The sequence below is a fragment of the Fusarium pseudograminearum genome, chromosome 1 (assembly GCF_000303195.2).
Source record: "Fusarium pseudograminearum CS3096 chromosome 1, whole genome shotgun sequence".
Classification (NCBI taxonomy): Eukaryota; Fungi; Ascomycota; class Sordariomycetes; order Hypocreales; family Nectriaceae; genus Fusarium; species Fusarium pseudograminearum.
Window position 1 is genome coordinate 11,100,675 of NC_031951.1, and position 12,035 is coordinate 11,112,709.

Genomic DNA, 12,035 nt, shown 5'->3' on the forward strand with positions numbered 1-12,035 from the left:
GGCTCAGCAGTAGCAATAGGCTCAGCAGTAGCAATAGGCTCAGCAGTAGCAATAGGCTCAGCAGTAGCAATAGGCTCAGCAGTAGCAATAGGCTCAGCAGTGTCGGTATCAGCGATGTGAATGGATTCAGGGTCCTCCATTGCCACGTCACGACTGACAGTGACTTCGGTGTCGTTGGTGTCGTTGGTGTCGTCAGCCGCTTGTTGTGGGCGGGAGGGGGGCTGCGTCTGCACGACGGAAACGGGGAGTCTTTAATAGTGGCCAGAGGCCGCCCTCCTCCTTGTCTTGGAACGGCGGCCGGCCGGGAGGCCGTAGACGGCCGTGGAGCTTGTAGTCTTACGACGGTTGTTGAGGCCACTCCTCCCGAGACTGTTGCCGAGGATGTCCTCCCTACCGCTGACGGTGCTATCACCGCTGAGATGGAAACAGATGGCCCTGTACCTGTTCCCGCTGCCGATGATTCTGCTGTCGCTGCTCCCGACACTGCTCCCGGGGATGTCCTCCCTACCGCTGACGATGCAGTCACCATTGAGATGGAAACAGATGACCCTGTACCTGTTACCACTGCCGAGCATTCTATTGCCGAACCTGCCATCAATGATCCTACTGTCGCCGAGCATTCTATTGCCGAACCTGCCATCAATGAGCCTACTGTCGCTGAGGACACGGAAATGAGCGAAACCGACATCACTGTCACCCTCGACGTAACCATGGAAGACCCTGCACCCATCATCACCCGCGATACCGCAATGGAAGACCCTGAACCTGTTGCTATCACCGGCGGCGGCGGCGTGGTCGGACCACTGTTCAAAGGTAAACCTGCTTCATCCAAGTGTCAGCATCTCGCACATAACATATGGGAATAATAGAATGCTTACCTGGTCAATCCTGGGACATCGTTCAGCCCATGCCAGATTGTTGACCCAGATCCTGTGAAATAAACTCAAACCTAACTCGTATAGTTAGCAAACATGAATGGATAAAGCGACATGGAACATCACACAACACATCACAAGTGGCACAATATTTTAACTCAAACAATTATCAATTCATTGCCTCCTCCCGAGGACTTTCCTGCGTCGGCTCACCGAAAACAGGTGCAAAACACCAAAAAACAACCGTGGTATCTGATCCACCAACGCCGCGCCGCGCCGTGCGCTCATGCTTTCGTAAAAAGGCGCTGGGAGATCCCCTCCCAGCGCCGCCGTTCCTCCTCCAAAAACTAACTACCCGGGCAAGACCCGGGGCGACACCAAGGTGTTGTCCGAAGACACGGAGGGATCAAGCCCCGCCGCGTGCGCGAGATCGCGTCACGCGTTGGGACTTGGGTCCCTCCGCCACCTTGGCAGCCCGCGTCGCCTTGGGCTTTGCCACCCCAGTCTTGCCCTGGGTCGCCTTGCCCTTAGGCTCGGCCCTCTTCTTAGGGGATGACCCCTGGATCTTCTCCAAGGGGTCCTTCCACCCCACGCGTCGCCCGCCGGCCGATCCCTCTCCGACGTCCGAGTCCTCCTCGGCCTGGTCCTTGATTCTAGTCAGGACCTCGGCCGGGGACTCGGCGTCACCCATGTTCTTCTTGGTGTTGGACCGCGTCTTGCGGTCCAACTCCTGCTCCTCCGAGCGTGGCTTCCGTGCCAAGGAACCACGCCCGGCCCCCGCTCGCGAGAGCTTGATGGGGGTTGGGAGCGAAGATTTGGGCCCACCGGCGCCCTGGCCTCGAAGGCGCGACGACCGGCGGGTTGTGGGAGGGGATGCGGCCTCCTCGTTGGCGGCATCGGTGGGGGTGGGAGCCGGCGACTCTGTGACCTGAGTCGCCGGGAAGTCAACCATGTCGATGTCCAGGTTTGACTTCATTCGGGCCCCCTTGCCCAGCTTCGCCTTCTTGGGCGAAGGCTTCTCCTCCTCGTCCTCATCCTCACCCTCGTGCTTGTGCTTCGCCATCATCGGAGTACCCCTGTTAGGGCTAAGGGCTCCGAGAGGCTTGCGCGTCGCGACGAGGGGGGTGGGCGAGCCCGACTCAGTCGCTGTGGGTTGGCGAGTGCGCGCGATAAAGCTGCGCATAAACTCGCGGTTGGGGCTGTCGTTATCGACAGCGGTAGCAGACTGGTGTTCATCCTCGGCGGGAACAACTTCAGTGCTGGACTGAGCGGGAGCGGGAGTGGCGACATCGGGCCAAGAGAGGGCAAGGGTGGCGTCATTACCAGCAGCTGGGGTTGCGAACTTGGGTGTCGCATGGTTAGGAGCAGGCTGGGGACGTGTTCGGAAGCGAGCCGGGCTGTCCTCAACATCGGACCATGGGAAGATAATGGTCGTGTCGTCGTTAGTGACCGCTGGTGATGCGAACCTAGGTGTGGCAGGGCTAGGTTCGGTGCGCTGAGAGCGAATGTTCAGTTGAGTGGGAGTGTCTTCCACGTCTGACCAAGAGACAGCGAGCGTTTCATCGGCATTGCCAGTAGCGGGAGTTGCGAACCTGGGTGTGGCAGGGCTAGGTTCGGTAGGTTGAGAGCGAATGTTCAATTGAGTGGGAGTATCATCCACATCGGACCAGGAGACAGCGAGCGTTTGATCGGTATTACCAGTAGCGGGGGTTGCGAACTTGGGAGTCGCATGGTTAGGGTTGGTAACCGGAACAGGCGTTCGGAGCTGGGCGGCTTCAGTAGCATTCATGGTAGCTCTCTTCAGTGGAGTCATTGCGCTTTGGCGTCGTGTCACACGCTTCGCAGACATCGGCTGAGGGGTGGCAGTAATTGCAAGCTGGTGAGAGGACTTGGCTTTTGGTGTAGAAGAAGCCGCTGATGGTGAGAATGTCAGATCGTTGTCCTCGAAGCCTTGGCTCGCAGGGAACATGTGGGCGTATTCGGCCGACAGCTTAAATCGGACGAAAAGTCTGCCGTTCTCCTCGGTGACCACGACCTTAGCGAGGCCACTGCAGGCATCATCGGCCATGCGAGATAGGTTCTGAATGGGTGCAGGAGGAGACGAGGGATGGGTGCCGAAGATGTCAGGGTTCTCGCGCATGTCAATCTCGACAATGGATTGCTCGGTAGGTGCGGGCTGATCATCTTGAACGTGTCTGTCATCGGTAGTAACCATGGGTGCAGGGTCTTCCATGGTCATATCGCGGGTGACAGCGACGTTGGTATCGCTCATTTCTGTGTCCTCAGCGATGATAGGTTCAGCGGTGTGCTCAGCGAGGATAGGTTCAGCAGTAGGCTCAGCGAGGATAGGTTCAGCAGTAGGCTCAGCGAGGATAGGCTCAGCGGTAGGCTCAGCGAGGATAGGCTCAGCGGTAGGCTCAGCGAGGATAGGTTCAGCGATGTGCTCAGCGAGGATAGGCTCAGCGGTAGGCTCAGCGAGGATAGGCTCGGCGGCAGTGGGCTCAGCGACTGTAGAATCATCCGAAGTAGGAAGGTCGAATAGCGACGCAATAGAGATAACATCGTGGAAAGTGTCGTCGGCCTTGAATCGAAGCTTTTGAGGAGAAGCTGATCGGCGACGAGCTTGGGTCAAAACAGACTTGAGAAGAAGAGGTTCACTTCGGCGGCGGCGAGCATGGTTGACGTTCTGGGAACGAGCTTGTTCGCTAGCAGTGGCAGAAGTGTTCATCCAAGAGAGAGAGCTCTCAAAAGCAGAGGGAGCGCCAAAGTCAATAGGATCGGTACCGCTGAGGGTCTCGTAAGTGCAGGTAGGAGCCTGGGGGGTGTCTGGGGCAAACAGAGCATAGAGGCCAATAGGGCTGTCAGTCTCGGCGGGAGTAGCAGCGGTGGCAGTCTGAGGGATAGGTGTGAAGGGGGTAGTAGGCTCAGGTCGGTTCCAGCGAGAGGGAGTGGGTCCGACAGGACGAGAGAAGTTCACGGGGGAAGACTGGTTGGGTGTAGAGGGAGGACCTTGGTTACTCTCGTCGCCAGCAATAGAAGAAGAGTCAAACTCGGATGGGACGCGGAATGTGCGACCGGGGCTGCGAACAGGAGAGGAAGGAAGATCTTCAGCGGGTTCAGGTGAGCCTTCTTTGGAGGAGGAGGCATCATCAGCTTCATCATCAGATGCGCTGGGGGAGTACTGGAGAGAAGCAACAGCGTAGTCATAGACTGGGCTGGCGGTCTGGGGAACGGGAGATGATCGTGACTTGACGGGAGTAGAGAAGCCTCCACGAGCAAGACCAGGAACGAGCTTGACAAAACCTTGTGCAAGTCGGTTGCCACGGGAGGTGGACTTGGAGAATGGGTTGGCAAGACGAGCAAGACGCTTGGCGGGCGATCGAGTCTCGAACTTGAGGACGGGCTCACGAACGACGGTAGGGCTTTCGGGTTCGGATTCGTCGGCGATGTCAGAAAGATCTGGAACACCAAAGGCAGCAACGTGCTCGCGAGGGTTTCGGCGTCGGCGTAGGAAGCTAGTAGAGAGCTTGACCACGGAACCGGTAGTAAGATCAACTTCGGTCATACCGCGGGAGTAGGCTCGCTTGATCATGGGCAGCACCTTGTAGTAGAAGCCAAGCTTGTTACCACCGGTGGGGGCCAGCATGACAGGGACGTCGGGCTCGTTGTTGAGAACATCGGCGCGTCGCTTGAGGGGGGTGATCTGGCAGATACCGTTGCGGGCAGCTCGTCGGTCCTCGTAGGATGTGCATGAGGAGGTGTACATGAAGTTGTTGGCGACGTTGACTAGCGAGGGTTAGGTCATGGTCATGTTCAAATGATTCAGTGCAAACTTACTTGTAGCCTGCATAAGTTCGCTGAGCATGAATGCATGGGTCATGGCTTTGCCCGAGTAGGCCGCTTCTCTAGAGATCGGCTCAAACTTGGTGCCTCGTCGGACCTTGCGAGGAAGAGACTCGTCGAAAGCGATGGACTCGCGGGTGTTTGGGATTATAAAATTGACCTGGGGGAGCAGAACAAAAGGCTGAGGCTGCTTGCGCTCGGTGCAAACAGCAACTCGCTTCATGATCTGGCGGCTCTTGCCCTTTGCGTTGGAAGAAAGTGCAGGGACACGATCCCAAGCAAAAGCGTGAGTGCGAGATGTGGGAGCGGCGAGATCAAAGCTCAGGGAGCTGTTGTATTGTTAGCATCGGCGGTTTGGTTTGCGACGGTTGCGAAGCCTACATTTTGTCGGCGTCGACACGAGTGCCGTCGGTGGTCGCAAAAAAGGGAATAAAGTCGTTCGGAACGGGGTTACTGTGAGACAAAAATGTCAGCAAGCTGCGGAAATGACACACGATTTCAACAGAGGAGAGAAGCTTACATTCCCTTGGGCAGTTGCCCAAAATCCCACTTGGGGATGTCATCCGGCTCCATCGTGAAGATGCAGCGCGGATCAGCAAAAAGTAAACAAATGCCGATGCAACGGCGGGCAGCGAGGAAAGAATGTGCGGTGGAAAGTTAAAAAAGAAGCTTTGGGTAGCTCAAGGTTTGACAGCAGAAGACGTTGCGGGATCGCAGTGGGAGTTGCGAGCGTTGTTGTGTCAAATCGTGAGCGTTGCGCAATGAAGGTTGGAAAGTTTGTTTTGATGCGGGACGGATTTGGAGTTGAGATGTGGGTGGGCTGCTGCGAGGCGCTCGCGCTAGCGCCAAACGCGTGGGTCACGTGCCACCGTTGGACCGGGAATTTGGGAATCTGGCAGCTGGCAGGCAGCTGGCAAAAAGTGACAGCCAGGCAATGAGCGGTTACTTGATTGATTTGGGTTTATTTAGATCAATACGTGAGGGGCGACGCCATCGCGTTGCGGGGATTTCTCTTCGCGAGCAACGCGTATATGACTACTCGCGATGTTCCTGAGCCGTTCACTCTAAGTCGAGGCGTTGATCCAAGCGCCAAACTATGAATAGGGACGACATGGGTATTGAGGGTCCATAAAATGAAGCTGATTTTATTGTAATCTTATTAATTATTTATTTGTTTCTATAGAGTTTGTTCCTGTATCTGCCTACTAGGCACAGAGAATACGTTCTTCATCACCAGCGCTGCAATTAACTTGATGTTGGCGTTCAATTGACGTGACCCGGCAGTTTGTAGATCAGAGGCTGACGGGAGACTCAAACATTGACAGGCAACTTTAACGCAAAGACCAATCGGTTCAGCTGGATGACGTTGACACCTTGGGTAGCATTGTTCTAGTGCGATTCCAGACTTGCCCGTATTTAGACAACATGGACATCCTCATGTCTTGAAAAGTAGTAATAAATACGTCGTATCTCCAAAATAGCCACATGTTCATCCCAAGTGTCACAAAATAAATTATCATGGCGTTCATCCGTGAGCAAAGACTTGAACTATGAACGGGAACCAGCGGGTTGCGGCAAGACTAGACCAGGACAAGGTTTCAGTACTGAAGATCACTGGAAGTTTGTTGACTTTTTGCGTGAGAAATGCGCCAATTGCAACAAAAACACACAAACCAAGTAGATACCAGACAAAAGTAGTGAATTTAGTGAAATGAATTATCCTCGATTTTATGATTGATATTTTGTCATTGCATTATTTCTAATTGTCTTCAAATTCCCGTGCAAGCTTGATCTTCACGTCATTGAACCCTGAAAGCTTAATGGTATAGGGTAGTCAATCCACCCGTGTCCTCAGAATCAGTGTCGTCTCGCATCCCCAGGTTGGGGGGAGCCACATTAGCCCCGCCACTCTTTGAGCCGCGTGCCAGCGAAACGTCATCTCTCCAGGCCACCACATTCGACCTTCAATCAACACCACATCCCCTACCATCTCCAACCTAACCACACACAACAAACACACCTCGATCTACAAAATGAACCGCTTATTCGGCTCCAAGCCCACGGGCCCCAAACCCACACTCAACGGCGCCATAAACAATCTCGACACCCGCATCTCCTCCCTCGACACCAAACTCAAAGCCCTCAACGCCGAGCTAGGCGCCTACCAAGAAAAGCTCTCCCGCATGCGCGACGGGCCCGGAAAGCAAGCGATGAAGCAAAAGGCGCTCAAGGTGCTGCAGCGCCGCAAGGCGTACGAGGCGGAGAAGGATAAGCTCGAGAGCCAGGTGTGGAACATGGAGCAGGCGAACAACATGCAGGACAACCTCAAGAACGTCATGACGCAGGTGGATGCCATGAAGACGACCAACAAGGAGCTCAAGAAGCAGTACGGAAAGATCGACATCGACAAGATTGAGCGGCTGCAGGATGAGATGGCGGATTTGATGGATGTGGGTAATGAGATCCAGGAGAGCTTGGCGAGGAGTTATGATATTCCTGATGATGTCGAGGAGGACGAGTTGGATGCTGAGCTCGAGGCTTTGGGGATGGAAGTTGAGATGGAGCATGAGATGGGTGGTGCGGTGCCGGGTTTCCTGCAAGACGAAGTCGTGCCAGATTTTGTCGACGAGCCGCCCCAGACTGAGGACAAGGTGAAGCAAGTTGCTGGTTAATAACGAGAATGGTCAATTGTCACGAATTTCTTGGGACAAGGCGTTGGTTAGGAAGGGTTAGTAGGGTCATTCAAGCATATCATTTCACCACATTTTAAATATCAGCATTCGGAACATGTGCTCCTTCTTTCAAGATTATTTCCAACATGATTGTATACAATTTTCGTCATCGAGTTGTATTTCCGATGACGCTTTTCGAATTACTTGATACATATAACCCAATCTTGGCCATGTCAACCCACCAACCCAACTCCCTCGCTTGAAATAATGCTTTCGTTGAAACATGCCTTGCAAATCTAGTCCACTGTTGCAAAGAACCTGACAGCTTGTTCTAGCGCTGGGTCCTTGTTACAGAAATCCCATCCGACGATTGTTGGAGTTTGACTGCAGCAAATGATCTTGTGCGCATCAAATTGAAGCTTAAAGACTCGTGCCGAGGTGTTTTCTGCCGCAGCGATGTGAGGATGATGACCAGCAGCTGCATTCTGTGCTTGGCCTGGCTGTCCAGGTGGCGCACCTTGTCCATTGGCATTAGCCGCGGCCGGTGGTTGCACAGCTGGTACGTTGGATGGGATGGGCATAGTGGCAAGAGGAGGTACCCCGATACTCGACCGCGGGTTAGTGCGAACGCTGTCAGTGGAGGTTTGTTGAGAGCTGCTAGAACTCGACTGGTGTCGCAAGGGTGCTTGGCGTGTGTGAAGATTGGCCAAAGCATCCGTGACTACCCCTCTCAATTGGGCTCGAACCAAAGGCGAAGTCTCTCGTTCAATGATGGATTGTAAGTAAGTGTGATGAGCCAGCACAATCGGGTATGTCGCAAGTACTTGTTGTAGTGCACTTGGACCGAGTGGCACAGTTTGATCAATGAGAACTTCGTATGAAGACGCTGTTCGATGAGTATCTCCATGATGATCGCGTAGCATCAGAGGTCCGAGTGGTGTGCCATTTGTAGGTGGAGAGCGTGGAACAATGGTAGACGCATGTGACGACCTGCTTGTCATTGATGCAGCTACCGCGACGTTCGATGTTGCGCTCGACAATGCTGCAGCGGCTTCGCGTTGAGCAGCAGCAGCAGCCTCCTCCTGTCTTAGATGGTGTGCAGGTTTCCACACACCTTCCTTGTCGCGTCTCCAGATGATGATGCTCTGATCATAAGAGCCAGATACTATACGGCCGTACTTTCTTCCACCACCACCACCAGGAGGCACCTTGGCACCAAACGCTTGCACATCCTCAGGTCGCGAGCTACCAGCATTCGCCCGACGGTCTCTACGACGTCTTCGATCCATGCTATGGTCAATCTCGCCAGCCTCAAGAGCCCGGAAATACTCAGCGTCCACCGCCTTGGCTTCGGCTTCGTCTTCAGCTGTGCTGTATGGTAGATCACCAAAACCAGCCTGGACAGTACGGACCAGGTGTGCGTGTCCTCGCAACTGGGCAACTTTTAGGCCGGTAGGTGCATCAAAAATGCATACTTCCCAGTCACTGCTGCCACTTACAATTCTGCGCCCATCAAACTCAACGCACGCAATTCCCTTGTCGTGTGCGGGAATCGTCTGGGTGCAAACTTGCTCTGGCCACTTCCACACCTTGATATGTCTATCGCCAGAGACGGAGACAATAGTGCGGTCGCGAACCTGAATGGCATTTACGGCAGCGCTATGGCCGTCCAGACGACCGATCATGGTGAACGGTGGCTTGACAGGAAGCTCCTGGGCCAAGTCCGGCTCGTAACCATATCTTCGCAGGTTGGTAGGCACTGGGCCAACAATATCGCTCCCGCCATACCCGAGATCGCCGTGCTTCAAAGGACGTCTGTTGAAGATTTTGATCGTTTTGTCTTTGGAGGACGTAACTAAAATCCGCTTGTCAAATCGCACGTTGAGGACTGATTCGTGATGGGCTCTAGTCAATCTTTGCACCAGCTCTCCCGTTGAGAATTTCCAAATGAAAACGTTAGAGTCGCTACTTCCAGAGACAAGTAGATCTTCTTCCGGGTCGGCATCAAATTGTAGACACAAAACAGAGCCCATATGTCCTGTCAGTGGAGGTCGGACGAGCCGGCGGGTGTGCACATTCCATATGCGCATCGTCTGATCTCGACTACCGCTCACCAAATAGTCCTTGTCGAACTGCAACGCATAGACACACTCCTGATGTCCTTCCTCAGGAAAGTTGGGGTGGGGGAATTGAAAGGTGCTGTATTTACCAAGCTCCCAATTCGCTTCCAATTTGCGTCGCATAGAGTATAGATAGCGCCAGTTGATACGATATCGTGATCGGCCTACATCCCAGATGTAGAGTGGCGATGGCGGTAAAGTGTTGGCTGCATCGGCAAGGGACATGGGAGCTACTGAAGACTCGGGTTCGCCGCTCGGTTCCTTGCGCTTTCCTCTGCTGTCGGAAGATGAAGACAAGGTTCGGTCCAAGCTCGCTGTTCTGGAGTTCAAGCCATCGAGATCCATCTCACCCATTGGCACGATGGCAGGTCTGCTTGACGAAAAGGAGGACGAAGGGCTGCCAAACATGCTTCCACCAGACAAAGCCTCGCTGGGGCCAGGTGTACGGTCGCGATCGGTCATTTCGAAGTCTTCATCGGGATTGTCAACAGCGCGGATCTTGTTGGGGTGGGCGTCTTGCGTCGATTGCATTCGGCTAAGCTGACGAATCGAGTATTCGAGGCCATTGTTGACCTTTGTTTCGCAGGCTTCGATCTCGCTCAAGATGGTCTTCCACCCCTCCATGTAGTATAGGCGCTCCCATAGCTTCCTATCCAGGGCCAACTCATACCAGGCGCGGCATGTTTGCGTGACGCCGACGAGGGAGACGGGATCGAGGAACCCTAGAATCTTGAGACAGATTTCGGCAGGGAGATATTGGATGAAATCGATGTAGAGTCGCGGGTTCAGACGATGGACGATCTCGGCGATGACGGATGTAGGTAGATTATCGAGCAGGGCCATGGTCAATTCTAGGCATGTCAGCACGTTAATGTTAGAGTTGCAGTCAGCATCACGTACCTGTCCTGACCTGGAGGGGTAGAAGAGACGAGTTTGTGACAAGCCATGAGCTTAAATCGGATGGCGAGCGAAGGGTAGCGAGGGCGGTTGAGAGTTCTTGATTAACGGTGGGCGTTAGAGGGTCCTCGGAGTACCCCTCGTCGGGTTGATGTGCAGGTGAAAAGGGATCCATTGAGGATAAGCTTTCGTTCTTATTCGACATTAGAGTTGCAAGGCCTTGGGCCCCTGTGGATGGAGAAGTTCCCCCCAGGAAAAGAGAGGATATAGATGGGCCGTTGGAGCGGTCAGCGAAGATGCGGATGGTGGAGGTTCAACGGTCCAAAAAGTTGAGCGGGAGGACAGGTGAGTGTCACAGCAGGACGCGCAACACGGCACAAGAACAAGGTCCAGATATGGCGTCGCAATACAAGGAAATGGGAGATGTGATGACCCAAACGGTATTGATGATGGATGTAATGTATGTACAGTTCTTGTTTGAAGATTTGAAACCGAGATTGGAGCAGTGGTGGGTGACGCGATGGGATCAAGTCGAGAAATGCAAGGATGGAATCGACGGAGGAACGAATGATTGAAGATGATGGAAGCTAAAGATCTATCCTTGGTTTGGTTTGGTCTGGTTTGATGTGATGGAGATGAGATGCAGAAGGTGGAGGTGGAGGTGGCTCTGGCGTCTGGCTCTGGCTCTAGGCCGGCCATCAATCAAGGCAGGTTCAGGTCCAGGCCAAAAACAGTCGAGGATCCACTCAGTCAAGAGTGGTTGGTGCCCTAAGGAATGGCCTGGCCTGTCGACAAGGGGTACGGCATTGGCTTGGACTCGATCTCGGGCAATTCCTAACTTTCTCTGCTAGCGCTGATCCATTACAAAGCGCTTACCATAACAGAACGACAATCACAACATCTCAACGGTACATACAGAGTAATGGTGAGGGTTGTTTGTTCAATCCATGACTGTTCTTTGCTGTTTGTTTCCGGTACCTTCACCCTAATAAACTCACCAATTACTACATGCCTTAGCCCCGTCGGGAGGCGTCGATAGAGTTGTCGGGTAGGGCGTTCTGAACATCGACAACCCATCACCGTCCACATTCCTGGCAACAAATCAATTATGCATATCTAGAATTATTACAAATATCGGCAATTGACTCGCTTTACGCTATGCCGATATATACACTGTTAAATGGCGGGAATGTTAAGCTATAACATCCTCAGACCCTTCACCTTCTGAGTCCTCTTCACCCTCTGATGAGTCCTCTTGAGCCTCGTATATTTCTTCCATCAGATCCGCCGTATGAAGGGTCTTGGGATGCTGCTCGCCAAACACCTTCTTCCTCGCCACTAGTAGTTGGACTCCCAAATCTTCAGCCTCTTTGAACCGCCCTTGATCCATATATACATGCACCATGTAGCTCATAGAATCGAGTGTTTTAGGGTGCTGTTCGCCATATACCTTCCTCCTTACCACCAACAACCGTTCACCCAGATCCTCAGCCTTCTTGTACTGTCCTTGTTCCGCATATATGGCTGCTAGTGTCAGTTGATATTCCAGCGTGGCTATATGCTCTTCCCCAACCAAAAGTATTGATGTCTTCACTGTCTGCACCAGTAGTTCCTCAGCATCCTTCCAT

General features: G+C 53.5%; 4 protein-coding genes across 4 annotated transcripts, besides 2 other annotated features; 2 read left to right on the forward strand and 2 right to left on the reverse strand.

Moving 5' to 3' along the window:
* Positions 1 to 4: 4 nt before the first annotated feature.
* Positions 5 to 113: a microsatellite.
* Positions 56 to 866, forward strand: FPSE_03384 (uncharacterized protein; the record flags this gene model as incomplete). Its single annotated transcript, XM_009256503.1, has 1 exon — positions 56 to 866. A coding segment is annotated over one exon (811 nt), but the record flags the coding sequence as incomplete, so codon positions are not given.
* A 415-nt stretch (positions 867 to 1,281) lies between these two features.
* Positions 1,282 to 5,291, reverse strand: FPSE_03385 (uncharacterized protein; the record flags this gene model as incomplete). The annotated part of the gene is made up of 4 exons (XM_009256504.1): positions 1,282 to 4,661; positions 4,713 to 5,047; positions 5,100 to 5,171; positions 5,239 to 5,291. 4 exons carry the CDS (start codon positions 5,289 to 5,291, stop codon positions 1,282 to 1,284), a joined length of 3,840 nt encoding a protein of 1,279 aa, XP_009254779.1.
* A 1,460-nt stretch (positions 5,292 to 6,751) lies between these two features.
* FPSE_03386 (uncharacterized protein) lies at positions 6,752 to 7,390 on the forward strand (the record flags this gene model as incomplete). The annotated part of the gene is made up of 1 exon (XM_009256505.1): positions 6,752 to 7,390. The coding sequence occupies one exon, from the start codon at positions 6,752 to 6,754 to the stop codon at positions 7,388 to 7,390; it is 639 nt and encodes a 212-aa protein (XP_009254780.1).
* A 296-nt stretch (positions 7,391 to 7,686) lies between these two features.
* Positions 7,687 to 10,582, reverse strand: FPSE_03387 (uncharacterized protein; the record flags this gene model as incomplete). The annotated part of the gene is made up of 2 exons (XM_009256506.1): positions 7,687 to 10,361; positions 10,411 to 10,582. 2 exons carry the CDS (start codon positions 10,580 to 10,582, stop codon positions 7,687 to 7,689), a joined length of 2,847 nt encoding a protein of 948 aa, XP_009254781.1.
* Positions 10,583 to 11,008: 426 nt separating this feature from the next.
* Positions 11,009 to 11,031: a microsatellite.
* The last annotated feature ends 1,004 nt before the right edge of the window (positions 11,032 to 12,035 follow it).